The following is a 26,779-nucleotide window of genomic DNA, read 5'->3' as shown; positions in this document are numbered from 1 at the left end:
AAAAAGGCTTGAACATCATTATCTCCTGAGCAGAGACTGATTTAAGTAGTAGAAAGGTTGATTTGAGTGTACCGTTTACATCAAGTAACCCTCAGAAATCAGCACTCCAAAATGCTGACGTTAAACTCTGATTTAATTGAGCAGCTGCTACAAGTGAATAGGAGTTGAGATAGCTCAGCGCTTTGTTCCTCTGTTCTGCATGTACACAATAGATTTGGCTCAACAAGAGCATTTTTTATTAAACAATGCTTTCATTTGCAGCTAGATGCAGCATATAATTGTATCATACTCTGATTACAATGTAAGCACATTAGCTTACAGTTCTGCGTTCTTAAGGTCTATGGCACAGGTAGCAGATACAGATATGGCTGTTCTTCCAGCCTCAACACGTGCTGAACGCACATCATAAGGCAGATCTTAATCGTGAGGTTCAATGCCTTAGATATTTCTCATTCTGTTAAAATGCTGGATCATGTTCTAACTGGTTTTATTTCTTCAAAGTTCCAAGAATTGTGAGGACAAAGAATGCGAGTGGTACAGATGAACACCACAAATCAAACCTCCTTTTCATAAAGAAACATTTGCATTTCCTAGTTAAATTTTGCTGGAAGACGAAAGTGACGTAGCAAGTTCAAAGGCTGAGTCAGGTATCAGCATCACGAAGGCTCAGAGGAGGACAGGGGACATGCCAGGTTGGCACAGCAAGGGCGGTGGTGTCCCAGATGGCAGGGAAGTCTGAGTGAGTGAGCAAAAGCAGAACAGCAAAACCACAGTGCCACAGCTGGTCTTGTTTTACAGTTACGGTGGTAAAACATCTTCATAGCCACGACTGTGAGAAGATTTAAGAGATTGCTTTGACTCTTGATCTAAGTGATTCTTAGTAAAGGGAAGCCAAGACACGAAAGCTGGAAGTTTGCAGAAAGCTTCGCAGCACATGGTTGCAAACCTACGAGCTTTCACAAAACCCCAAACTTCATAAAGACGCACAGGTGGCCATGAGCCTGCCCGAGACTAAAAGGACGCCATGTCCCAAGCGTCCCGGCTACGGAAGCGGGAAGGAGACCCAGGCGCCCGCCGCTCCCGCTGGTTCCCCCCTGCAGGGCCCGCAGCCCCCGCAGCCCCCACAGCCGCCTGCGGCCGCGGGCAGGCCGCCTTGCGGCAGCGGGCGCAGCCTGGGAGCCCGCCGCCCCCTGCGCGTCCTGCGGCAGAACAAGGAGCCGCTGAAGGATGCGGGGCGCTGAGGCCGCTGCGGGAGGGCCGTGCAAGGGCTTGAGGAGGCGCTGCCCCTCCGCCGGAGGGCCCCGCGCCCGCACCGCGCCGGCCCCGCCGCCTGCCCCGGCCCCCGCGGCCGCGGCTGTCACGGCCCGCTCCCCGCACGGCCCCCGGGTGGCGCCCGTCCGCGCCCAGCGCCGCCGGCGGCGCCGCGGCCCCTTTAAATGGAGGCGGGGCCGAGCCCCGAAGTTTGCACAAGTTGCGGAGCGGGGCCGGCGGTACTGTGGAGTTGTGTGTCCCGCGCCGCCATGGCCCCCCCCGGCCGCTAGCAGCCCCCCGCCATGGACTACCTCACCAACTTCACCGGCAAGGGCGGCCGCCTCCTGCGCGGCACTGCCAGCCGCCTCTGGGGGGCCGTGCCCGGCGGCCTCCGCCAGGTCCGCTTCCAGGACGGCCGGAGCCGCGGGGCACCGGGCCCCGCCGAGCCGGCGCCAGGTACTGGCGGGGAAGGGGCCGAGGGAGTGGCGGCACTAGGGGCAGCGGCGGGGCAGGGGCCTTCCCGGGCATCGGGTTCGGCTTCTCGCCCGCTCTGAGCCTTCCTGGCGGGGAGCGAGCCGCGGGGGAAGCGGGAGCAGAAGCGGGAGGGGGTCCCCTCCCCAGCGGGGATCGGCCCGCCGTGCCCGGCCGTGGCAGGGAGACCCGCGGCGGGCTGCTCTCCTCCGCTGCCGGGGCGGCCCCGAGCAGTGGCCGAGCGAGGAGGCGGCGGTGGGCGAGGGGGAGGCCGGTGCGTGGGCCACGGCCTGCCCCGCCGCGCTGCCGGGCGCCCGCCCTGCTGCCGAGCCTGCGGGAGCGGAGCTGCTCCCCGGGCGGGTTGCACCGGAGGACGGGTCTCATAACAAAAAAACAACCTTCGCTCTTGCCGCACGTCTTCCTGATTTCAGTGACAGTGCCACTACTCTTGCTCTCATCACGCCCCACCCCCCTTCCCTGGTACTTTTACTGACCAGGGTGAGGGAGAGCAACAGGAGCACAAGGCCCTTGGTTCGAGGGCTCCCTTGTGTGCGGGGTGGTTCCTGCGCTCCTGGTGAACGGGCACTAGTGCTTTGGCAGTACGTTTAGTGATGGTAAGGGCAGAAGCAGTACGTCTGCCTTGCAGTGGTCAGACAGCTCAGTCAGGAGCCAGGGAGTGACTCAGTCCTGTGCCTGGGGGTCAGCGTGCTGCTGTTGTCACCCCCTTTCTTGATAATGCCCTTCGGCTCTAAGTATGGCTATTGTAACTTACTCACCTGGAGTGAGCACGCAGATTGGCAAGAAATACCATGAAAACTGGAGGGATGGACAGCAAATGTATGCAGGCTGTGTGTGCTGAAGAGGGCTGGGCAATAAGGACTCTAGGGAGGTAAAGCTCTTGACTGGAGGTTTAAAAACAAACCATGACACAACAGGTAAAAGCAGCATGGTCTAAGGACTGCTTGGAAAGAAGAAGACGTATATATGGACTAACATTTGTGAAAATGCTTTATAAAAGTTTGAAGAGCAGTATACAATGAATAGTAAATCTCCCTCCCACCCCCCCAGTTTCAAGAAGCTCTGTGCTAAGTGGATGATCACATGTTTTTCATAGTCTGTTGGGTTATGCTAAGTCAGGCTTCCACTGAAAGGTAACACTAAAGACCCATGAAGTTTCTTTGTTACTTCAGGTTATTTTGGAAGGGTAAAATAGTTGTTTTTATGAAGAGAAGCAAAATCTGCTGCTTACTATAGTAGGCAAGGCAATAGAAGTGTCTATACAGTCTGTCAGATGTAGATGATACTTCCTTGTGTGCCTTGGATCACAATTCCTAGACACAAAGCATAATAGGTCACCAGCTCTATTTACAGTGCCACTTTCTTTCTTCTGTGTCTGTCTCCCTGAAGACAGTCAGGGAGAGAAAGAGACAATAGCTTGTTTTTCAGCAATGAAATGAAGTACCTAAGTATCTTGTGTAAGGCCTTTACAAACTGTTAAAGGCTTGTTAAAAATTATTACTTACTCTCTTCTGCAGAAGCAAAATGGCAGTAAAACTCTTCAGCGTCTTTTAACCAATTACAAGGCCATGTGTTCAGCTATTAGTCTAAAGCATCTCCTGTAACATGTGATTTCTTGGAGGGAAAAGCTTTCTTGACTGGTCTTCCCATCTTGCTTTGGGACAAAGGATGAACTTAGACTGCATTATAATGTTTTGGGGTTTCCCTAGCTTTGAGCAGGAAGTGTATTTCCTCAGATACTTTCATATTGTAATACTTAAAACTTGTGTTAATGAAAAGTGACTGCAGTTCTGGAATGTAGTGTGGGTTTCTGTGTGTATGGAGTTTGATGTGCCTTTTTGACAGGACAATGCTTAGGATTTTCTCACCTAGGCAAAGCACAGTGTGCGAGGCAGTTAGACCTTGGCCCTTCCATGCTGTCTTCTCCTTTGCCTGGTTTCTGTCAGTTATGGGCAGAAACAAATTCTTGTGCCTGTAGAATTCTCCTGGCAAGCATTTTGCTGGCATTCACAAACCTCCTGTGCCCTGGTAATGGGTGCTGTGGAAGCTGTAACAATGATAACAATACTTCAGTTGAAATCCAACCTCTGTTTTAATTAGAGATGAGTCCCCTGACATTAACTTAAACTTTAATGGCAAATCCTGACTACTCCAAATGTTCAACTTCTGTGTGGTGTTCTGTATCCAGGCCTACCTGTTACTCTAGATTTTTATCCCTGCTGAAGACTTTCAGAAGGATCTTCTCAGTGTTCATTTCTTTGCATGGTTCAGTTGTGGCTATACATTAATTCTGAATAGTTCTTCGTAAGTACCTTAAAACCATGTTTCCAAATTTCTGAAATAAAACCCAAACTTTTCTGTTTTTAATTATTTTTAATTTGACTTCTATAATAATGCATCTCAATTTTATTCATGTAATATTAGTAAATTTACATTTACTGTTTTTTTACTTGTCTTACTGAACAGCTGCTCTGTAAGGTTTCCAAGTTCAGGGAGGCAAGTCTGTTCTATTGCTGTACCATAAATCACTGTTCTGAGCCTGTGTACTTCTTTAGGGATATGTAGAACAGTATAGAATATTTCTTAGTGAGGAGGAAGAAGACACTGGGAGACTGGGTAGTGCCATAGGAGGCTCTAAACCTGTTTAACCAGTTTACATTGTGTCAGCAGCCAAGTAAGTGAAATAACTTTAGAAAGGTGTTCTGTCTTTTTAATGTTTTTGGTGGAGGATAAAAATACAAGGAGAACCATAAATTCTAGAGAAAGCATCTGGATTTAATAAAGATGCTACCTATAATTTCAGTGTGTAAAGTTGCTTTTTTTTTTTTTAAGGCGGCTTTGTAAGCCTTTGAAATATAACTTCTAAAGACAGTCTATTGATAAATTCTAGAAGGAGCTAGTATGTATGTATGTGTTCAAGGCCTGGATTTACCTAGAAACTTTGGCTTGAACAGAATGTAGCTGCCTTGTTTATTGGTATTGTAGGTGTTCCTATGTTGAAGTTGCATGTGTTTTTATTTGCTTTAAGATGCAACTCAAGGCTTAAGGGAATGTGTGATTAAGGATTATCTTTACTGCAGAATTAACTTGAGTGTTCAGTTTAATTTGCATCTCATCTATACAAACATCTTACTTAAATGAGTCAACAGCATGTCTCATAGTTTAGCATGCTGTTTGCTTTGTCTGCTGTGTGAGAGGGAGTGTAGCTAGCAGTGAGGGGTATGGTTATGCTGCCTTTCTGTGATGCTGATGAGGCCATAGTTTGAATATCTTCCTTGGTTTGGTGTACCGCAGTTATAGAAGGCTGCTAAGAAACTGTAGACAGTTCAGCCAGTATGTTTAGAGGCGTGGGATTTACGGCCTGTGAGGAAGGACTGAGGGAGCTGGGCTTTAGTCCTACGAAGAGGAAACACTGGCAGCTTAAAAGCAATCTAGTTGTGATCTTGTATGTGAGAAGAATGTGCTCCTTTAGGTAGTGGTAAGACATGATGAAAGAAGGGGCAACAGACATGAGAGTTAGCTTGGGAGGTTCAAATTGGACAATGGAAAACCTCACAAGAAGAGTGGCCCATCACTGGGACAGGTCACAGTTTTAAGCTGACCTAATTTGATGTTGACAATATTAAAGAGGTTTCTCCCAGATAACACTCTGATTCTGTGAGGATATTCTTCCATACCTGGACTCTCATGCCTCTTCCCTCCTAGACCTTTTCACCTCATTTCCATCTGTGGTCACTTCATGGAAGGAGAAGATACTGCACAGGCAGTCTTGATTTCCTGCAGTATGTCTCTCATTAAGTACGGAAGTTAAAGAACTGAAAATCAGTCACTCAGGATTCCATGTTCAGAGAGTCCTCGTAATCGGTCTATTGGGAAAATTGTTTTAGCTGCTTCCTATTAAAAGGTTGTTTTTTCTGTTGTTGCTGGTTTTCTCCCTGAGGCTCAACTTGATTGTTCAGTTCTGAACCATGTGGCCTATGGGTTTATTTACTTTCTTTTTTTTTCTTATCAGCTTTCGAGTCTTGATTAGCATGATAGCCATACACAGTATATCCAGTAAGCCATGTGGCCCGTCAGTCCTCTGTACTGTGGTGAAGATAGCAGCAGTGTGTTAGAAAGATAAATGTGCAGGGGCAAGTTATATTACATTTGTCAAGCTCTGCTGTAAAAATTAGTATCCTCATTTCTAAAAATCTGTTTTGGAATAAAGCAGACATATGAACGAGGTATGTCATTCCCTCACTTCATATATATTCAGTACTTCTAAGAAATCATCTTTAACAGGTGTATGATAAAGTATGAGAGAGGCTTCACACTGGGGAGACACAGTTCTGCGAGTTTTCTTGCACACACTGTTCTGGGTGAAGCACATGTGAAATGTACCAGCAGCCTTTACAAAGATGCTAATGCTTAGTTTTCATGTCTGAAAATACTTCAGTTGGTACAGGCATAAGAAGCAAATGTGATCTTGGAATGTATCAGGCTGGTGACTCAGTCATCTTGTGATATGGTAATGTAGGCACAATCTCTTCTTCTGATTTATGTGCTACTAGTATATAGAAATCCTTAAGTATTCCCTCAGTGTATGTGATGTTAAATGATCTTTTAATTCATGTTATGCTTTGCCTAGCCTTTGCTGTTGATTGTGCTTCCCAGTTTCTTTGCTGATATGCAACTGAGCTGTTTCAAAAACTAGTCAATTTGGAACTCATTAATACACCCCTCCATTCTGCTAGTTTCGATTTCACTCTCCTGTTTAGTGAATTTTTTATATAACTTACAGTTCTTAGCCCATTTTTTGCTGTTCAATAGAATTATGATATATCAGATGATCAGACTGCAGTTCAGTTCATATTGGTTTCAGTCATCTGCTTGATTAGTTTATAATCTAAGTAAAGTTTATTCTACTTCGACTGTATTGCATTTCTAATGTGTCATGTTGCATTTTTATCTTAATTATTCTGTTTAATTTCAATTTCTAACACTAAAACAGTTTTGATGATGGTGTTTTATCAAGAACCTGCATGTTCAGGGCTGCCTTTCAACTTGCTACGTGTATGAATAATACCTTTCTGTTCATCAGTAAGCAACACCTCACTGCGTTCGATGTGTAGATCTCCCTCTGGCTTGGCTTGGTGGTGGCCTCATGCACCTGCATTGCCTGCCAGAAAAATGTGGGAGGAATCAGTTAACAGTCTTGCTTGCATTTCAAGTTATCTGTTAGTCCTGCTTAAAGTAGGGAAGACTGTGACTTCAGGCTAGATTTCTCAGTGCTTTATCCAGCTGGGCCTTGAAAATGTCTGAGGATGGAAACTGCATAACTGCTCTGGGCGATTAGATCTTTACCTTTTATCCAGTGACAAGCTCTCCTGTTTGTCTATTATGTTTGTTGTCTTTTGTTCTTCTACTATGCTATATATAAAGAGCCTGGCTCTTGTCATCTTGGCACCTGTGACACCTGTGGGGCGGTTGCCTAGAAGGTGCAGAAAAGCTGCTGTTACAGTCCTTCAAAACTATCTCTGCTTCAGGCTGGAGAAGCTCTGTTCTCTTAGCCTCTACTCACAGCCCACTACTATGTTGGTGGCCCTTCCCTGCAATAGCTTTCATTTATTGATGTCTTTTTTACGTTGAAAGGGATTGGGAGGGAGGGGGATGGTGACTTTAAAGCAGGTATTCCAAAAGCAGAATGCCAAGTTAAGGAGAATAGTTGCTTCTCTCTGGTTCTTTCAGTCTGCTGGCTATGCTTCTATTAATACAGCTGAGGATGTTGTTGGCCCATCTTGTTGGCAAGGTACTATGCTGTCTTGTGTTCAGCTTGCTGCCTACTAAGACCCCTAGGTTTTTTTCAGCAGAGCTGCTTCCCGGCCAGTGTTGAAAGGGCTCTTCCTTCCCATGTGGCGGATTGTTGACCTATTGAATTTTATAAGGCTGCTGTCAGCTTGTTCCTCCAGCCTGTCCAGGTCCCTCTGCATGACAGTCCTGCCCTCAAGTATGTTGACTGGTCCCCTGAGTTCAATGTCATCTGAAAACCTAGTGCAACAAACTTGTATGTTAAGATGTTTACTGAGGCATTGGGTGTAACTTCACATATGCAGTAGATCTGTTTGCATGTTAGCAGAGCGGTTGTAGTGCACAAGTCTGCTGCATGGTTAGGATAAACTGACTGACCTTGAGCTCTTCAAAAAACTAAGCAAAGTGTTAATTTTTTAAGATGTGTAAGGGTAATTTGATATTGCTGTGTGATGGTCAAACTGCTTGTTTGGTATTGTGTAGACTTGAAGATGTACAGCTAAATGGGCTTAAGTATTTGAAAGATGTGGACAATAATTACTGATTGGAAAAGCTGACTTCCTTTCCTGTTCCAGTAGACCAGCCACGATTTTTGCAAGTTTTCATTAATATATGCGTGTGCTCTGTGGAGAGGTTGTACAATAGGTGGAGATTGCAGTTGGGTAGGCTTTAATATATTGAATTGTATACATGCATCTTTCAGATGGAACAGAGAAGGAAGCTTACTGTTGTTAACATATGCTGTAGCATAAGCTGAAAATTTGGTGAAGCATTTGTTTACCCTGAACATGAAATGTTATTTTAGAAGAAAGCCCCAGTGACGCGTATACCAGGAGTGTCATGCACGAAGCTGGCTTTGTCTCCTAGCCATTTGGAGAAGTGGTCTGCCTTAAATTTGTTTCTATTTAATTGGGTTTTGTCCTTAAATCATGCATTTAATTATTTCTGCCTATCTGCTGTGCAGCAGACTGGATAGCAGAAATGAGTTTTGTGTTAGGGGAACCACAATGAACTTGAATTAGTGCTGAATCTATGTTGCAGGAAAAAGCTATTTTGATGTGTTTGAAGTGTTGATGCAGCATTAACAAGGTCTTGGTTTTATTGAGGAAAAACTTGAACCAAGGAATCATGTGGAGAACAGTGATAGGGATCAAGAGTTTTGAGAGCATGGCTTACTTGGAAAGAGTGTATTGCAGAATATGTAGCAGTTGCTTCTTAGCCAGAGGAGACTAAAGGGTTCACTGTTTATGACGCTGCCTTGGTGTGAAAACCTACCATTTTGGCTAGAAAACTGTAAGCTACTATTAGGGCATCTTTGTTTCCGATTCCTAAGACATTGGAAGATCACAGACAATAATACTGCAGTAATTAATTAGCACAAGCATACCTAACTGCAGAAGGAGGAGAAGGGTCAAGGAGGCAGTTGCTTTACTCGGATGTAGCCCCTGCTGTTAGGAACCCCAAGTCACCAAGCCTTACGGAATATAAGAGTTTTCTACTTCAGTCCTTTTTTTCTTTATGAATAGATTATAAATATGTAATTGTTACTGAGCAGACCTAATCTAATAAAGATGTAATGTCTATGCTTCCTCTGTTTTATCAATCAGACAGTTATTACATGTGCTGCTAAATAGCAATGTATTTGAGAATATTTCAAAGAATCACAAGAAAGGAAAGAAAAGTAGTCTTTCAGGGTTTTAATAATCTTTCCACATGTGTTGCATCTTTTTTGTTTTCTTAAGATCCTGTGAGAAATTGTGCCCTAGACAAGCATTTAACAAGGTTGCTGCCTCAGCCTTTTTCTTAAACACATATAAACCTAATGCATAACTTGCAGTTTGGCGGGAGGGAGATAAATAATCTTTTTCTCATATTCTTTATCATAATAAGCTCAGTTAATAGTTGTCTACAACTTCCATTAATTGTTGACTTGTTCAGCTTGCTTTATCTCAGATGATGCTTGTTTGGTTTATCAATTTATTCCTCTGGCAAAAGTGATCTTAGTAATTCTGTTAACATTTCAATGACTAGAAGATCAGCAGCTGAGAAACATTGCAAGTTATTTGAGATTGAAGCTTATCAGGCAGAAAAATCATAGGGTAAAGGAAAACTTTTATCCTCAAGCTCTGCATAGAGCAAAATAGATTCTCTTAAGCAGTTCTTTGCATGTATCATTGCACTGTTACTCACAGTACAAATCTTGAGTTCTCTTTACCAGCTCTTAATTGCCAGAAGTCCAAAGGATGTGCTAGAAGCATCAGGAAACTGAAAGTCTACAGTTCAGCTCAGATGGCATACTAGAAAATGAGAAATGTTATTCTTGTTATGTCAGTTTGAACTAGCAATGCCACAGCAATATTTTCAGTCAGCCAGAACTCAGTGGCACAGGGCTGTACAGAGGCAATTAGTAGAACTCCCTGTATAAATGTTGGAATTTAACTTCAGTTGTCTTCAAATCTCAGTGGCATAATGCCACTGACTATTGTATGTTTTAAGGTCAAAGCTGCCTCATTGAAAACTGTATGTTCCTGAAACATAATACTCAAAAAAAACCCTTTTCCTATCTTGTGTAAGTATGTTGGCATACCAAGTCCTCCCTCTGGTTATGTTGATGATCATATGTAACCATTCTTACGTAAGTTTTCCTATGCACATGTTCAAAATGACACCAGACCAATACTCAGTCTGAACACCACCTTTTGTGTCTTTATAGTTCTAGTTTTTAAATACTAGACAGTTGAAACATTTTCTTGTCATTTGTGGATCTGTCAAGTACTACTTCACTTAATTGTTTGAAGCTGTTGCAGAGGCCTGATCCTGTAAAAAGGGAGTTCAGAATTAAAGCGTCAACCCTGATGTTACCAAAGGTGTGGTCTTATTTCTGTCTAAACTAGCATGGCTGGAGACATGATAACCCAGCACTACAGATCCTCTTGTTAAACAATGTTGACTCTTGAGGCTGTGTGGTTGGTGGTGTCAGGTTTTTCTTATACCTATGGTCTGAGAACATCAGCCTTTGGTAGTCTGGCCAGCTCACTGCTGTCAGATAAGACGATTGTGTGCAGCCTCACAAGATGAGCTCGTGTATCAGGAAAATAAGTAAAACAGAAGGATAAGCCTGAATTTCATTGATGCTGAGGTCTTTTCAGACTACTGCATCCTGTGCTGGCAGTTGTTTCCACTTTCACATGCTTCCTAGAATACTACAAGCACAAGGATGGCTGAAAGATGCATTTACTTCCCTCTCAAAAGTAGCCTGCTTGTTCAGCAAGAGAGGGTTTGAGGCTTTGCAGTATGCCATCAGGGGGGTTGAATTCATGTCTGTGCTACTCTGACCTATTTTTACAATTTAAGTATCTTCTAGTTTTGTTTCTGAGACAGATGAAATTTTCAGCTCTGTATGGACAGCTCAAGCACTCAGGCTGTGGGCAGAGTTGTGGATTTGGATAGTGGTGCTTGGCCAGCTGGGTAGTCAGTGCACGGGTAGCTCAGCACTGCCTGCCTCCATCTCTTCGTGACTTGGGGGACTTGGGTCACAGCAGGTTAGAAACACTTTAGCCCTGTATCCATATAGTGAGGGGGAAATACCACTGACGCAGAGAGAAGGAATGAAAGTGGCACTGATGGGAAGAGTAGGGATTACTGTCTTGGGTATGGGAGGGGGTGACATTTAAAAAATATGGAAAATTGCAGATCATGTTATGTCTGTGGCGAATTTGTGCTAGGAGTTCTCCTGGCATCTGCTTTCCTCCAGGGTGCCTCCAACAGAGACTATCCTTTCCTGCCCCTACTCCTTGGCTGCTATTATTTTCCTAAAGTTACCAGAGTATTCTGAAGTCTAAACCAGCAGGGCCTTCTACCCTGAAGAACAAATAACTTTTCTTTATTTTTGACATACGGAACAGAAGTAGTTATTTGCGCAAGAATTATTTTACTGTTCAGTTACTTTAGAGGAAGAAGATAAGCTAATCTTGACCTCTTGAGTAGCATCTGTCTGCAAAGTCTTTAGACACTCAAACATGAACTAGTAAGAAGAAAAAGGAAACTTAAATTTGGGTTAGGAACAAAAAAACCTGCACATGACATTGGGCTATACAAATGGAGTGTGTATATACATTTGTGGTATGGGGCAGCTTTATTTCTCTCTGATGGGGGGAGTGGGGAGTAGAAGATGATGCTTGTTCTGCAGTGGGGTGCTCCATCTATAGATTATTAAGGCATTTATGGGATCCTGGTTGAAATCAGTCTTCAGCTGCATCCTTTGACTTCTGCTTAGGAGTATTTGAACCAGACTGCTGTTGAAAGTGATTAGGCTACTGGCAAAGCTTGTGATATGGGCTAAAAAGTTTGTAACAGCTACAGTCAAGCAGCTGTTGCAGTTTTTCAGTGTCTTGCTGAGAAGGCACCTGTTGTGTTGCAAGGTCAGGTAGAAACTTCGGTAACAAAATACTTGACCTGAAAAGGAGAACGTTGGCTACTATTAAGTCAGCACACAAACTTCTAGTGTATTTTATTTGTTACTGAGTTGGCTTACTTTCTCCTAGAGACATTTGTAGTGTCTTTTAAAAAATACTAATATAATCAGAAATAAAGGCTTCTTTAGGTAACTTTTTAAAAGCTGCTGTTGGTAAATAAGGGAAGAAATATCTTTTAATGTATTGGCTGAAGATAGCAGGATGTAGAATTACAGTGTCTAGGTTCTCAGAATTTCTAAAAAGATTTTTAAATTAGGCTTAGTCTTGACTGTCATTTATAGCTATAAAAAACTTGGTATAATTAGTGTCATCTATAGATCAGTTTTTCTTGTAGGTGTGGGAGCATTCCCTCTCAGACTTCATTCAATATATAAAAAAATTAGTCCAATGTTTATTTCCTTATTATACCCCAGAATACTGCTTATGTTGAATGAGCTAGAAATCAGTTTTGCTGTTGTCTTCTGTACCTTGCCCTATATAGCAAATGTAAAATGTTTGCTGAGGTTTTTTGTAGTGGATTGTGTGTTCTGTTTTCTTTTTTTTTTTTTTTTTTTTTGGCACTGCAGAACTTCCTGTGTAGTTTGTGTTGGGGTTTTTTTCCCTTTCATACCTTGATAGTTTCAGCTATCCATGTGGAAATTTGGGAGGGGGTACATAAAATTCATGCAAGTATTTGCTTAATCTCTTCAAGTGTTGCAGTGGGGATACTAGTTAAAAATAATAATGCACAGAAGTTGCTGTCAATTTATAGCAGGTTTCCTTAATACCTAAGGTGAAGCTTAAATAGACATAACAGTACGTTTTCTATTGTCAATCTAGCTATGTTAAATTTTTTTAAAAAATATACTTTGTAAGATCTGTTTCTTCTATTCAGTTTGGTTTGAAATATTTGACTAAATGTATTCAGTTTGTGGTAACAGAAATTTGAATGTATCAAAATGGGAATATAACCAATACTATTATAGCAAGAAAATCTCATCCACGTAAGTATTTTGGGCACCTTAGCAGCAGTTGTTTAACTGTTGAAGGTGGAGACCTTGTGACAGAGACCTAATTTAAGAGATTAATCTCAAAAATATGTGTGTATATAAATTGATATGTTAAACCACTTTTCTAGAGATGTAGAATTCAATGCTTACATGATTCAACAGGAAGTACACTGTTGCATTTGTAATAAATGTTAAGTCAATTAGTGTAAAAAAAGTAGGGTATACTTAGGCACAAATTGTTGGTTTGACCTATGAAATAGAGGTCATCAAAGTAGTGCCCCAATAAAAAGAACACTTCTTAACTTGTGTTATTTAGAATCTTTATTGTTTATGTACAGGCTGTATGTGTTTGCTACAGACAGGATAATTGTGATGGTAAACACTAATGCTCTTTGGTTTATAATAAAGCTATAAATACTCTGTACTTACCAAACAGTGACAAAAAATCCCAGCTGATTAGATCAAACATACAGGAACTCTAGATCATCTGCCCTTTAGGTGAAAGCAGACTGGATATGATACAAAACCCAATTAAACTCAGTAGTTACAAAAGTATTGCTTGCCTGATGGAGTCAATCTCCTATTTAGTCTTCCTTCATTAATAGCTTCCTGGATAGCAGCAGGTACTTAAGCAGTTAGTTGATTCCCAGTTATCGGTGGTTCATATTGGTCAAATTCGTAAAGCATTGCAGACGAATGATGTCCCTATTCTAGCAGCTGGTTGTCTGTTAGACAGAGGCACCAGGAGCAAGCTGTGTAACTGGTGAATTGAATGTCTGCCCACGGGGCAGTAGTCAGCAGCCTGTGACAGTACTGAGAAAGAAGAATGAATTTAACACGCACGTTGCCTCAATTTTTTTCAGACACTGGCCAGAAGAAGACCCCAGACAAGAAAGATGGGCGACGAATGTCTTTTCAAAAGCCTAAAGGGACTATTGAATATTCTGTAAGTTACTGCTTTATTGTTAGAATGTCATTACATAGCAAGTGCAGACTTAAAGTATCATTACGAAATATAAGCAAAACACAAATGTACATTACCTTTAATCTTAGAATTCTGTGTATCTGACAGCTATTTTGACAGGAATTAAATCAGGAATTAGCTAGTAGTACTTCAGTAATGCTGGTTGGTTGGTTTTGTTGGTTTTTTGTTTTTGTTTTTTTTTTAAATTTATGGGGTTTTTTCTTAAAGCCCCACAAACTAACAAATCTGACCTGTTCACTTTTGGGCAGCTAGTTAGAAACAGTAAATAATGTTAATTATAAAATCATGTGCAAGTTCCCTGCTTTCAGCATTATTAATGAACTGTTGACATCAGGAGAAATAAACAGAATGAAACTGGAGGAGAAGTTTTATCCTGATACTGACCTTCTGGTGTTCTCCTAATTTTCATAGATCTATTACCTTTTAATGTAGAGATCTGTTTCTGCAGCAGTGTCTGAAAATGGAGCCTTTCTCTGCCTGTTCTGTTCTTGAAATGACCCTCAAACTGTGCTGCAGTCAGCTTTTCACATTTGTGGTTACTAAGGGAGACTGAAGTGGGAAGTATCTGTCTTGTGTTATATACTGGAAATATAATTAAGCCTATAAATAATGCTTATAGGGTTGATGTTAAAACAGAAATTCTGTCACAGTTATCTTTGAATGCTTTTGAAGCCAGACATGATAAAATAAAAATGAGAACTTCTTTTTATGAAGTCTTTACTTGACCTCTTGATATTTTCTTATTCCAAAAACAAGAGATATGGGGGAGACTTAATGTTAAATTAAGCCAAGCTGTGATATAGCTTAACTACTTAGAAGGCTGATAGTCATTTGGAGAGGTGCAGAGGATGTGTGTGTTGGAATGAGTAGTTCGTTAGTGTGGCTTATATTGGGAATTTGAATGTAATTCTAGCCTATACTAAAGACTTCCTTGAAGTTGAAATTAAAAAATATAATAATAAATTTCTGCAGCTTAGGTTCCAGCAGCTGAAGAGTGGTAAAGTAAATGTGACTGGTTCTATTACATTAACCCCATTTTGCCTGAAATAAGAAAAAATGCTCAATGGGACTGTAAATCTGGGGTTCCCCTTCAGTCAGTAAATCCTTCCACTTGTCTCTTGCCACCATGTGCATGCATTTACCTTTTTATGTAAGATTGCAGGCAGAGCTAAAGCATCAAGCTTTCCTTTATTAAATCAGTATGTTTGTGCCAAGTTGTCATGTACTTTTGCAGGGTTTTGTGCTCCAGTAGGTGGGGGTTTAGTTGCAAAAATAACTTTCTTAATACATACTGAAATATGCATCACTTCCTTGTGAGTCAGAAAGACGATTCACAAGAATCAAAGACTTTTTGTCATTAAACTTAGTCCAACTTAAAAGGAGCCTGTTGCACGTATGGAACATGGTGTATTTCAGCTTCACAAATGCTGTATTCTGTGTGGTCTTGCTGTACAATTAACTCATGAAGCACTGAAGCTCTGAAAACTTGGTGTTACTTTTGGTTGTGTTGTACACATATGTTTTGATAAAATACACACATGCAACCCTTAGGAACTGAAGTTATGTTTGTTATATGTATAAGAGAGGTCTGGCAACTATTGTGATAATTTGCTACCGTTATTATTTAAACTTCATTCCTTGTGGAAAGGTGAACTTATTTATGTTGGTTTCTACCTTCATCTTACTACTTCTCAAAGCAGCAACACACATGTATGTATTTATATGTCTGCATGTGTTGCTGATTTGAGAAGTAGTAGAAGGGCAAAGGCAGAAACCGGACCTTCCCCCACCCAATATTGTTGAAAAGTTAGTGGGGTTTTTTGCCTTTTCTTAGTACTAATGTAATGTGTTTGTTTTTCCAGTCGCTATGTGGTTTTAGGAGGGAAGGGCTTATTTGTATTTTTGAAGTTTGTCGTAAGATGTAGTCACACTGATACAGGCTAGGGATTTTTAATTTGAAACAGACTTCCCCACCAGATTTTCTTTTAAAAATATATAAAAATAAATATTCTGGGGAAAAATAAACAATAAAATATAATTTTTCTTCAAAGCTAAAGCCAAAAAGCCATTAAAGATTTTAATCTAAAATTCCCAGTGCATAAAATCTTGGAACTGCTGTTCCGTATGTAACACCAGTGAGATGTCTACAGATGTGGTACTAGCTGAAAGAAGCAAGTCCTCAGCTGCCCCTAAATGTTACAGAAAAGTTTGGTTTATTTTCCCTGTTACTGGTTAGTTATTAAATAGATTATTTTTTTTAAGTTAATATAGTTTCTACTTTTCTGAATGTCAATCAACAGATTAGATCCAAATTGATATCTGTAATTTCAGAATTCAGTTGGTGCTTTAAGCCAATTGTTTTCCCCTACTATGCAAAGCTGATGCATGTGAACAGGCGCTAAGGACCAGTAGAGCAAAACAGATGAGGTGAATTATTTTCAGTAGTTAGAACTTTCTCTAATCCTTTTTGTGTTGTGAAAATAGCTTTTTTATGTTGCTTATTTCTCATAACTTTATTATATTAACACTACATTAGAAGTATTTTGTGTTAACATGTTGTACAAACACAACCACTGTCTGCCTACAGGTGTTAGAGGAGCCAACTACAGATAAATAAAGGAGCATAACCAGTGCTGGCTACTCATCACCAATGATAATAGCATGCTAGCAGTTCTGTGACTTCAACAAAAGCCTTCTAAACCCTCTTTCTTTTGAGGAGGAGAAGGAAATAATTCTGGCTATTTACAGAGGGTTTTTTCTCAAGTGCAATGGACTACATAGGAAAAGTAATAGATTTATTTTTTTAAATAAAAAGTGCAAGTCGAACAGTGGAGGCAGATGATCTGGTTTATCAGTGCTGGAGACTCCGCTGTAAGACTTCCCTTTCCTACTTGCTCCCCTTTAACTCTCTGGGGACTGAAGGAGAAGAACACAGTCTGAAATAGCAGATAAGCACCTAATACACTGAGTACGTTGTCCAGATCATGAGAAAAGCCTGATAATTAATGAAGGTCACAGAAGCCTATAGGAGACCAGAGTCTTAAGGCAGAGTTCTAAGCCAGTCCTCAAGTCTTCCTGCATGTGATCTTTTCCTGGTTATTTAGTGGCAAGTCCAGCATCTAGAAACTGGGTCTAGACTTCTTTTTGTTGTTGTTTTAGTTAGAAACCAGTTAAATATACTGAGAACAAAACTACAGAGGCTTCTTGAAGTCAGGTTTCTAAGGTAAAACAAGGAGGAGGTTTTGATCCTTTCTTAGCTCAAGGGGTATGGGTGCCAAATGTTTTTGTGGTGACCATCAAACAGATGACATCTTTTGTTAGACTTTGAACCCCCATAAATACTTAGAATTTCTTCTTTAAAGGACTTGCTGAACATACGTGTTTTGAGAGTAGACAAATGGTGAGTAGCTACTAATACTTTTCTAGAATTACTGTGGATTTCACTTTCAGACGTGGGGTAGCTTGGATAGAGAGCGGTGAAGGTTTTTCTCTTTTCTGGTGCAGCTAGTTTTATTGCCATTGTAGGCCTTTATGTGCTGTTTATAGATGACTGAACACTGAAGAGTTTTCACTTTTTCCTGGGTGCTTCTATTTCAAAACCAGGATTTGTGTTCTTGTCTGACACATTTTTCTTTGAGCAGGCCAGTGTCATAGTCTCTTTCCCAATTTTGAGGAATTTAGAAAATGTGAATCATAATGATGACATTGCTTATCATCATTATGACATATAAATAAAGATGACAACAGATTGCTGTTGTATCTTTTACCCAATTTTAAAATTTTTTGAAGTTGCTTTTATGTTATTTACAAGTTCTGTTTTCCTGGTGTTGCATATTGTAGATATCAGATCTATTAACAATTAGGTAATGTAGTCATAATCTGATATTTCTAAAGGGTTGGGTACAACACCAAAATTGTTGTGTTGTCTTCTCCCCTTTATTTTCACCTCTCCTCCTAGTCTTAGTTGCTTTCAGTACTTTTAACTATTGCTTTATTGTGTTCTGGTTCTTGGACAACTAGTCCTGAAATACTTTAAAAAAAAAACAAAAAACCCAACCACCAAAACAAAAAAAACCCTAACAACCCTTTGTACACTCTGATTCATATGTATTCAAAGTATAATTTTTAGTGGAAGAATGAGTGAACTCCAGTTGTTGAGATGCAGTGACAGTGAAGTTCGTTAAAATATCAATAGAGAATTTGGGTTTTGTCCTGGTTTCAGCTGAGGTAGAGTTAATTTTTCTTCCTAGTCCCGGGTAGAGTGCTGTGTTCTGGATTTAACATGAGAATAACGTTGAGAATATACTGATGTTTTTCAGTTGTTGCTAAGCAGTGTTTATACTAAGTCAAGGACTTTTCAGCTTCACACACCACCCCACCAGTAAGTAGGCTGAGGCTAGATGAGAAGCTGGGCGGAGACACAGCTGGGACAGCTGACCCCAGCTAACCAAAGGGATATTCCATACCGTATGATGTCACGCTCAGTATATAAACCAGGCGGAAAGGGAGTTCTGCTCAGGAACTGATGAGGCATTGATTGGTGTGTGGTGAGCAATTGCATTGTATATTGCTCGTATATTCTAATTCCTTATTATTAATAATAGTATTTGCACTTCCTTTTTATTTCCACTTCCTTTTCTGCTCTATTAAACTGTCTTTATCTCGACTCACAAATTCTAAGGTTGTTTCCCACCCCCCCACCCCCCAAGTCAGTTCTCTCCCCCATCCCACTCAGGTAGGGGGGAGTGAGTGAGCAGCTACCACAACAGTGTTAAATAAGATTTTTTTAAAAAACTTTGCTAGCTGCTAATCTGACAGAAATGAAGGCAGTTTGAACCATAGTTGGTGGTGACTCAGAAGCTATTTGTCTACAGGTGCACACAAGCACACCTGGCAAGCATGGGTATACAAGTAGTGCTCCATAAATGGGAAATGGGTAATGGGATGCACCTCTGATCAAATGGGGACACAATGATTTGAAGAGAGTGTTCTGATTTGGGATTTTATTGGAAGATGAAGATGGAAGGTATGACTTGTGGCTCTTTCTGTATCTAGTCATACTGTAAAACTTGATTTTAGCTAACTTGGAATTTTAGACTTATCTGTATGCATATGTGAGTATATAAAGTAGAAGTAACTAGGTAATAATGTCTTATGTGTCATATTTCTATGTAAAAGTTGATGACAAGAAGCTTTTGCAACTGAATATAGGAAAGCTATTTATATTTTAAGAAGCTCTTTTTCAACAAAAGTTGTACAAAGTAGAGTTTGTGTGTGTTAATATACAATTCATGTTTTCTTTTTTCATTAATCAATGTCTTTCAATCTTTATACTCCAGTCAGTATACTGAAGAAAGAAAAGCCAATGCATGATATATATTGAACTATTTCAAGGCACCAGCTGGCATGCTCGAGTCCATTTCAGATTGTTTCAGGGAATAAAATAGTATTTTCACGTGTCTAGTGGTTGTTTTTGAAGTTTACTTGTATTGGAACAAAACTTGCTGTTATGTTAAAATAATGAAACAAGGCAATCACTTGTTAATCATCTCCCTTTCTCCTCAAAAGGGCACATTTTCCCGTGAAGATTCAGCATAGTGTCTTAATATCCAAATGTTTATATAAAATTCTTAATATTCAGAATAACACTTAAATAGCTACATGCATAAATGTATAGAAAGTTTGCTTTCTGGGAGACATGGAATGACTTTTTGCCCTCCTCTGTAGCACTGAATTGATGGGGGGGAAAAAATGATTGGAAAACCTGGAGCGTGGCTGTGGTGTGTGGTAGTGCGTTTTTAATGTGTTAGTTCTTAAACTACGCTTTCCACAAAGTTATTCTTGCAGCTTTTGGCTGTTCAGATTCTATTGTTTGAAATAGTAGAAAGCCTGAGAATTGGAAAATAAGCCTTTGAATACAGGGAGCTACTTCAGGAAGTCTTTATTCCGTTAACAGTTTCTTTGTTTTAAGAAGGTATCAGTGTTGGTCTCTGAAATCCTGTGTAGTGTGGAGATTCGCCTGTGTAAACTTTACAGCCAAATAAGAAAAGGAAGCTTATATTTGCTATTCGTGTGTTCACGATTTGTGAGATAAACCTTTTAGTTGCCAAGGGATCTCACCAGGTGGTTTTATTTCTGCAGGATGAAAAGAGTGAATGCACTCTTAAGAGGCTTAAGTTTTGTGGGTTTTTTAATTGGACGCTTTTAATTTCATATTATAAGTTTAAAATCTCAAATGTTTCAACCCTTAAGTGATACCTAAGGAATATCTACCTAGCAGCAGTTATTTTCTCTCACATAAATGTTGGGAGGACTTTTGAATTAGTGAAAGCTTTTGATTCTCACTTTACGGTTTGTTTTAGCAATCTTTCTGTATTATGTAGAGCTTCTGATGGGAACGCTACTGTTCCTTGATTTGGTTGTCAGTTTGTTATCTGTTCAACAAGTAGTACATGTCTAGTCAGGTTAGGGTCCTATTCCAATTTCTGCTTTAGTATCAATTAGAAGCGGTATATGAGAACTTCCTTATTTTTTGCATATCTGTGTGACAGTACAGTACTGAATTACTAAGATGTATTACAATACAGTCTTTCATACCTGGAAATACTAGTAGAGAGTATTTTTTTATTATATTATGGAGTTGTATTATAGAGGTGTTTGCCATTTTGTTAACTTAATGGCGTGCTTTAGAAAGAGTTGTCATAACAAATTGGAAACTTGGTAAAAATCATTAATTGCCATTTGTTTAGCAATACTTACCTGTTTTTTTGGTTTGTTTTTTTTTCTTCAGTGAATCTAGGTTGACAAATGCACCTTTATAAAATTATAATGAATTCTGTATGGAAAGGAATTCTTAAACTCTTAATTGTGACTCTTAATTACGTTAGTATTCCAGTTATGGCTCTGCTTTTATCTGTTGAACTGTAACTGCCTTCAAAGTACATTAGACTTGTAGCACTTTTTCCTGCAGGACAACCTTCTTCTCTATTTAAAGAATATAGTTTTCTTCTTTGTATCTGTCAGTTATACTTTTGTTATTCCTGTACTGTCAACATGTGTTCCCTAACATGACATAACTTTGAAAAACGTTAATAAAGAGAAAGCATTTCTTTTCTTAAATGCTTTTCGGGTGGATGTTCTGTTCAGTGTTAAGTTTAGGAATGTTTAAGCAGGAATGCATTTTTGTAGAGCAGTTACTTAACTTTTTGTATGCTGTTTTTATTTTGCAGCCAATAAGAATGCCATTTGCCAGCTACTCTTGCAATGCAAATAAAATGTGTTAAAATGCTAAATATTTAATTACCCAATACTAACTAACACTATGACCTGTTGGTACGTATTCTTCCACTTTGGCAGAACGTTTGCTACTCCTATGAAGAACGAATGTGCCTTGTTACATTGTACTGACAGCAAAACATATGTTTATTAGTTATATGGCATATACCAATTCAACTGGAACAGTCCACAACAGAGTATGGCTGGAAGTAGGCTAGTCCAATGTATGTTTTATCACTTACCTCTATTGCAGTGTGGTTATGGAAACAGTATTTCAGTCTTGGTTCCAAATGCTGCCTTTTTTCTGCATGACTATGTAAGGTCAAGGTCTACTGTCAGAGCCAGCCAGTACCAAAAACTGTTAAAACTTGGATGCTCAGAGACTCTTTTTTTTTTTTTTCTCTCCTCTCAATTTTTTTTTTTCTGCCCCAGTTCAACTATTCAAGCAGAAGTAAAGGATACCTACGTTTAAGTCTAGCAACAGCTGACAAGGCATACATGACATGGTGCTCCTGCATACTTTTCAGGAAGTGAGGGAAGGAGCAGAGGATACCCAGTGGTTATGCAGAGATAGTAGCCAATGGCGTTCTCAAAACAGTTGTGTGTCGAACATACATTATGAAGAAAAACATGGTTTTGTCTTTTACTTTTTCACCCCTTCCTCACTTTTCCCTTGAAAATTAAGTAAAGGGAATTTAGAAGAGAAAGCATTATTTCCTGTAATTGCCTAGAAAAGTTAAAGTGAACAGCCTGAAAATAGAAGGAAAATTAAACCTGTGAATAATTAGTTTGATACTTGCTATTTATATAGAGTGGAAGGTGTATGACTTCTGCAGATATAGAAGGAGGGACAAATGAGAAGACATTTAAGACAGGAGTCAGTGGATATTCTTTTTTTCTAGCTGTGCTCCCTGTTTAGTAACACAAATGTAGCTTCGCTTATATTGCTTCATCTTCTTTTAGCTGATTGAATTTTTTTCCTGATGCAGTGTTTATGAAGCTCTGTGCCATTACACAAAATTCTTTTTTGTTGTATACACCCTTCTTGCATCTTCTTCACCATTAAGTGGTTGATACGAATTCTTTATTTTGAAATACTCTCTGTGAATAAAACTTTTTTCCTTTGCCACCTTCTGTTTGTTCATATTGAATAAATTTTGGGAGATGGTGGTGAAAATGGGCTTGGAAAATTCCTTGCTCAGAAATCACTCGCTCAAAATGCTTATGCTCCATCTGCTGTTGTACTCATTGACCTGTTTTGCTTCAGTATTTTTGCTTTTTATCTTAGTGATGGATTTTACTTGAAAGTTGAGTTAACAGAAGCTTATTTCAATGGGAAGAGAGTGTGTTACCGTATAGACATTGCTTTAGCTTTTCTGTAAGTGAAGAACGGTTGAAGAGGGAGAATGAAGGGTTCTGTGAAACTAGTCAGTCATGTATTGGACTCGTGGTACCCAGCAGTGAATTTGTAGACCAGAAGTTCAGCTCAGAGTGTGTGACTGAGACTTCGTCCCCCTGGCAACGTAGTGGGCAGGCAGTTGCCCTTACATGGGGTTGCAATAGATGAGTATTTAAGGGTAGGTATGCTTTTTTGGGAGTTGGGCTTTAGGGTTTTTTGAGCAATCATAACATACAAAGACTTAAAAGTTCATCAACATCTTGATAAAACTACACATGATAAAATGTGTAAGCTGCTATTTGAACTAACTGCTTACAGGTTTGTTTTTCTTTTTCTCCCCAATTGATACAGGTGGAATCAAGAGATACTTTAAACAGTATTGCCTTGAAATTTGATACAACACCCAATGAACTGGTTCAATTAAATAAGCTTTTCTCCAGAGCAGTCGTTCCTGGACAGGTACTATTACACTATATATGTTACTTACCCAACAAAGACATTTTTCTGTTTCTCATCTCTACCAGAGAAAGCGTTAAAGTACTCTTACTGGTTTTCCTATTGGCTTTGTAAAAGATTTTCACCTTTTCTCTTGTTGGTGAATTCCTTGTGCCTATTTAATAACTTCTAACAAGGGAACATGTAATGAAGCTATCTTGTCTCTCTTACATAAGATCAGAGGACTTGTAAAGCTAAATTTACTTAATGGTATAATAACAATTGCGTACAAGCTGAGTTGTTACTTTGCAAATACAGCAGGCTGTTTACCAGCTCTAGCTCAGAAGACAAATTCACAGTACAGCTTACAAACAACATTCCTGACTCCATGCTACTGCCTGCAATTCTATTGTAATAAATTGAACAATGTTTCTATTCCAGTCTGACAACTTGCTGTGTCTAGCAGCAGTATGTGAACTATCATTCACTTTTTATAGGTCGTTATTGCTTCCATCTTTTTCTTTCCCTCTTTTGCCTTCACTTTTCACTTCTCTTTGAAAGCCGCCTCTGAGAACAAGTGATAGGCCAGCTACAGTGTTAACAATTTGCCATTCAATATTAGCTCTCTGTTTGAAAAAATCCTGTTTTTATTTCAGTTTGTTGCAAAACTTTGTCTAGGTAGCTTGAATGCCACCTATGTCCAGAGTAATGTATTTAAGGGGTGAATAACTTAAGCTGATTTTTTTTTTTTTCCCCCTTACATTCAGTGTTAAGAGCTGTATCTATGAATTTTGTTTCCCAACCTTTTTCTTGGTTCCTTAAATAAGGAAAATAAAAACAGCAAAAGAAATAATTGGGCAGGTCTTCCTTGGACACTGTATTGGGTGTCTCTGGCATGCTGTGTACTTCTAATGCTTTCTGTCTGAGCTTTTCCCTCTATTATTATGACTAGAAATCAATCTTATATCAAGATAACATTTTAAAACTTGAAAAGCTAAAATTAAGAAGCACTTTGTGTGATGTTGGTTATTCTCTCAACTCATAATTTTTGTTAAAATTAATGGGAGTAGGAATGATTTTTTTTTTTATAGCTTATTTTGAGAAAGCATAGCAAATATACCTGAACTGGTAGGAAGCGTAAAGTAAACCTGAAAGCATAACTTCTAACTACATTATATCTTCTTTATAGATTTTGTATGTTCCTGATCCAGACTACATTTCTAGTGTGGACAGCTCCCCCTCTCTAAGTCCTATAAGTCCCCTATCGCCTACATCTTCTGAAGCAGAGCTTGACAAGGCTACAGTAAATGTAGGTATACCTGTTGTCCTTGAAAATAATTTTCCCTTACAAGATAAATGTTACAGATGCTATGCTTTCTTCTTAAACTGTCCTTTTGTTTTTGAAAGAAAGTACTTAACAACACTTGGAGTTGAAAAATAAAATAGTACCTTTTTAAAAGCTTTTAATCTTTGTAAGTGACAGTTTTCTGTGTGAAAACTGATTTGAAGGCAATTTATTTGTAGCAAAATACTATCCTTACATGCTGAAGTCTTAAATACTAGTTCCTGTTGTTTTTCTGTATTTATTATTTTTCGGAACTAGTTAAAACATTTGTTTGTAGTCTTATTGATAGTTTTTGTAGCAAGGATGCTTTGGCAAGAATACTCAAGCAGCTAAAAGGTAAGGGCTCTCTCTGCTTCCTGTAGGGGAGTGTGGTGGTTCTCTAGTTTGATTTAGCAAAATGAGGTAAAGAAAAGAGTCTGTCTCAGCGAAGGACTAAATCAGAATTGATTATAGCTGGTTTCTATTCAATAGTTCTACCTTGGTAGACTTTCAAATACTAAAATTGTTTAGGCATCAAAGCTGTGGTGTAATTAAGCTCAAATGCAGATTTTTGGCTAGGAGCTAGCTTTGTGAAAGCATGTCTTTCTAGGAACACTCTTTACTGTTAACAGAATTCCAAGACAAGAACTCCAACCAGAAAGATGCAGTATCAGAGCCTGAGCTTCTCTGCAGTTCGTGCAATTATGACCTTATTCAGATGTTTCTTAATATGTCACTGTGATTCTTCTACCAGTTATTATCTTTTGTCTTGGATAACAAGCTTTTTTGATAACACTACCTGATAGTACTCAGTCAAGCTGTCAAATGTATACTCCAGGGTTCTGTATGCTCAAAGTTTAGGATGTTTTGAGATTTAAAGCATTTATTTATTTGCTTGCATGACTTGTTCCAGAGAAGTTTATATTTAAAGGTATTGCTTTGTTGGTGAATACGTTCCCAAGCTGCATTACAAAGGCTGTGATGACCCTTCTACTGAAAATTAATGTTTGGTTTTGCTGTTACGCCTTTAGTCTGACCTAGTACGCCTGATCTCGTGAGATGTCTGCTGTCATTTGTACAGAGTAATTTCTTTTATGTTTTATGGAAAACAGAAGGTGGTGTAGCAGAGGAAACAGACTAGTCTGCAAGAATACATTTTTTCCATATCAGTCTCAGAATGACTGTAAGTGTTAGGATAGGCTTACCCATATAGCATATGTTGTGAGCAGTTACTCAAGGGAAAATAGTTAGCTTTACTATGAGAAATCAGAGCTCTTCCTACAATAAACTAGATCCCATATCAGAAAAATACTTTATTTTTGCTCTTGTGAATTAATTTGTATAGCTTGTTTTATGTAGTAGATAAGGAGGCTTAATCATGTAATCATATCTGTAGTTTATTTGGAACTTCTATTGAGTGTATGCACAAAGCAGAAATAAAAGCTTGAAAATGTAGAAGAAACAAAGATTAAAATATTTTAAAGTTAAAATCCTTTTACGCAAAAGGTGGTTTTGTTTAGTGTAGGCAGTTCAATGTTAGCAACAATTTGAGTGTTAAATTTCATGTAACTGACATTGTATTGTTGCAGGGCTGTTCTGTGCATATCATTACATGTCAAGGATCGCTCCAAGCAGTTCATAAATGCTTCAGGGAAAGTCAAACAAGCAATGTGACAATATAAAAAGTTTCTGAGGTCTTTCAAAGTACACGTGAGGAGGGAAGGGAGATTCCTAAATACAGTTTGTCAAAAGAAAGCAGGAAACAGATATCACTTCCACTTGTCAATGTGGACTCTCTGTGTGTGTGTGTGTGTTTGGTTTTGTTCTTCAAAAAGTCTATCCAGCAACACAAAAGCACTTAACTTCCACTTGGGCAATTAAAGCTGGAGGGTTTGTTCTTCCTTTTAGCACCTGTTTTCCAGGTTTCTCTCCTCTCTTTGCTGACTGTTGTGCTTATGAGCGAAAGAATACTAGCATACATTCTCTAATGCCTCTGTATGGATTTCTGTCATCTTTCGACTCTGCTCCAATTTTGACTCCAGATTTGCAGTTTAAATTTAAGCATATTTCAGGGTAAAGAGGATACATTATTCTCCCTGTATAATGTAAAGCAGTTTTCTCTCTTTTACAGTCGTTGAAATCAATGAGTTCTTGCTAGAAATTGAGTGAGATGACTAAGCAAAATCTGAGGCAAAATATAAACTATGATATGTTCTGTTCTTTTGTTTGATAAAACATGTGAGTAACTTAACACAACCATGTGACTAAATACAAAACAGCATGGGGCTAATATGACCTGCATAACCCTGTCATGTTTTTTTATGTTGCTACACTTAAGCTAGAATTTTAGTGTGTATTTCAGTAAGT

At 39.4% G+C, this 26,779-nt stretch overlaps 1 protein-coding gene across 11 annotated transcripts in view; it reads left to right on the top strand.

Annotated features, from left to right (window-relative positions):
• Positions 1–26,779, top strand: part of OXR1 (oxidation resistance 1) — a 290,279-nt gene that overhangs the window by 210,322 nt on the left and 53,178 nt on the right. For 7 of the 11 annotated variants that reach the window (XM_037379603.1, XM_037379602.1, XM_037379595.1 and 4 more), the window contains 3 exons: positions 13,858–13,940; positions 23,005–23,112; positions 24,278–24,397. In XM_037379603.1, the coding sequence (XP_037235500.1) occupies positions 13,858–13,940; positions 23,005–23,112; positions 24,278–24,397 (311 nt within the window). Of the gene's footprint in view, positions 1–1,464; positions 1,708–10,543; positions 10,550–13,857; positions 13,941–23,004; positions 23,113–24,277; positions 24,398–26,779 lie in introns of those variants that run through there. The other 4 variants (XM_037379601.1, XM_037379597.1, XM_037379607.1 and 1 more) reach the window with 4 other exon arrangements.

The sequence above is a fragment of the Falco rusticolus genome, chromosome 3 (genome assembly GCF_015220075.1).
Source record: "Falco rusticolus isolate bFalRus1 chromosome 3, bFalRus1.pri, whole genome shotgun sequence".
NCBI classification, from domain to species: Eukaryota; Metazoa; Chordata; class Aves; order Falconiformes; family Falconidae; genus Falco; species Falco rusticolus.
Note: the sequence above shows the minus strand (reverse complement) of the source record. Positions and strands in the feature narration are given on the sequence as shown.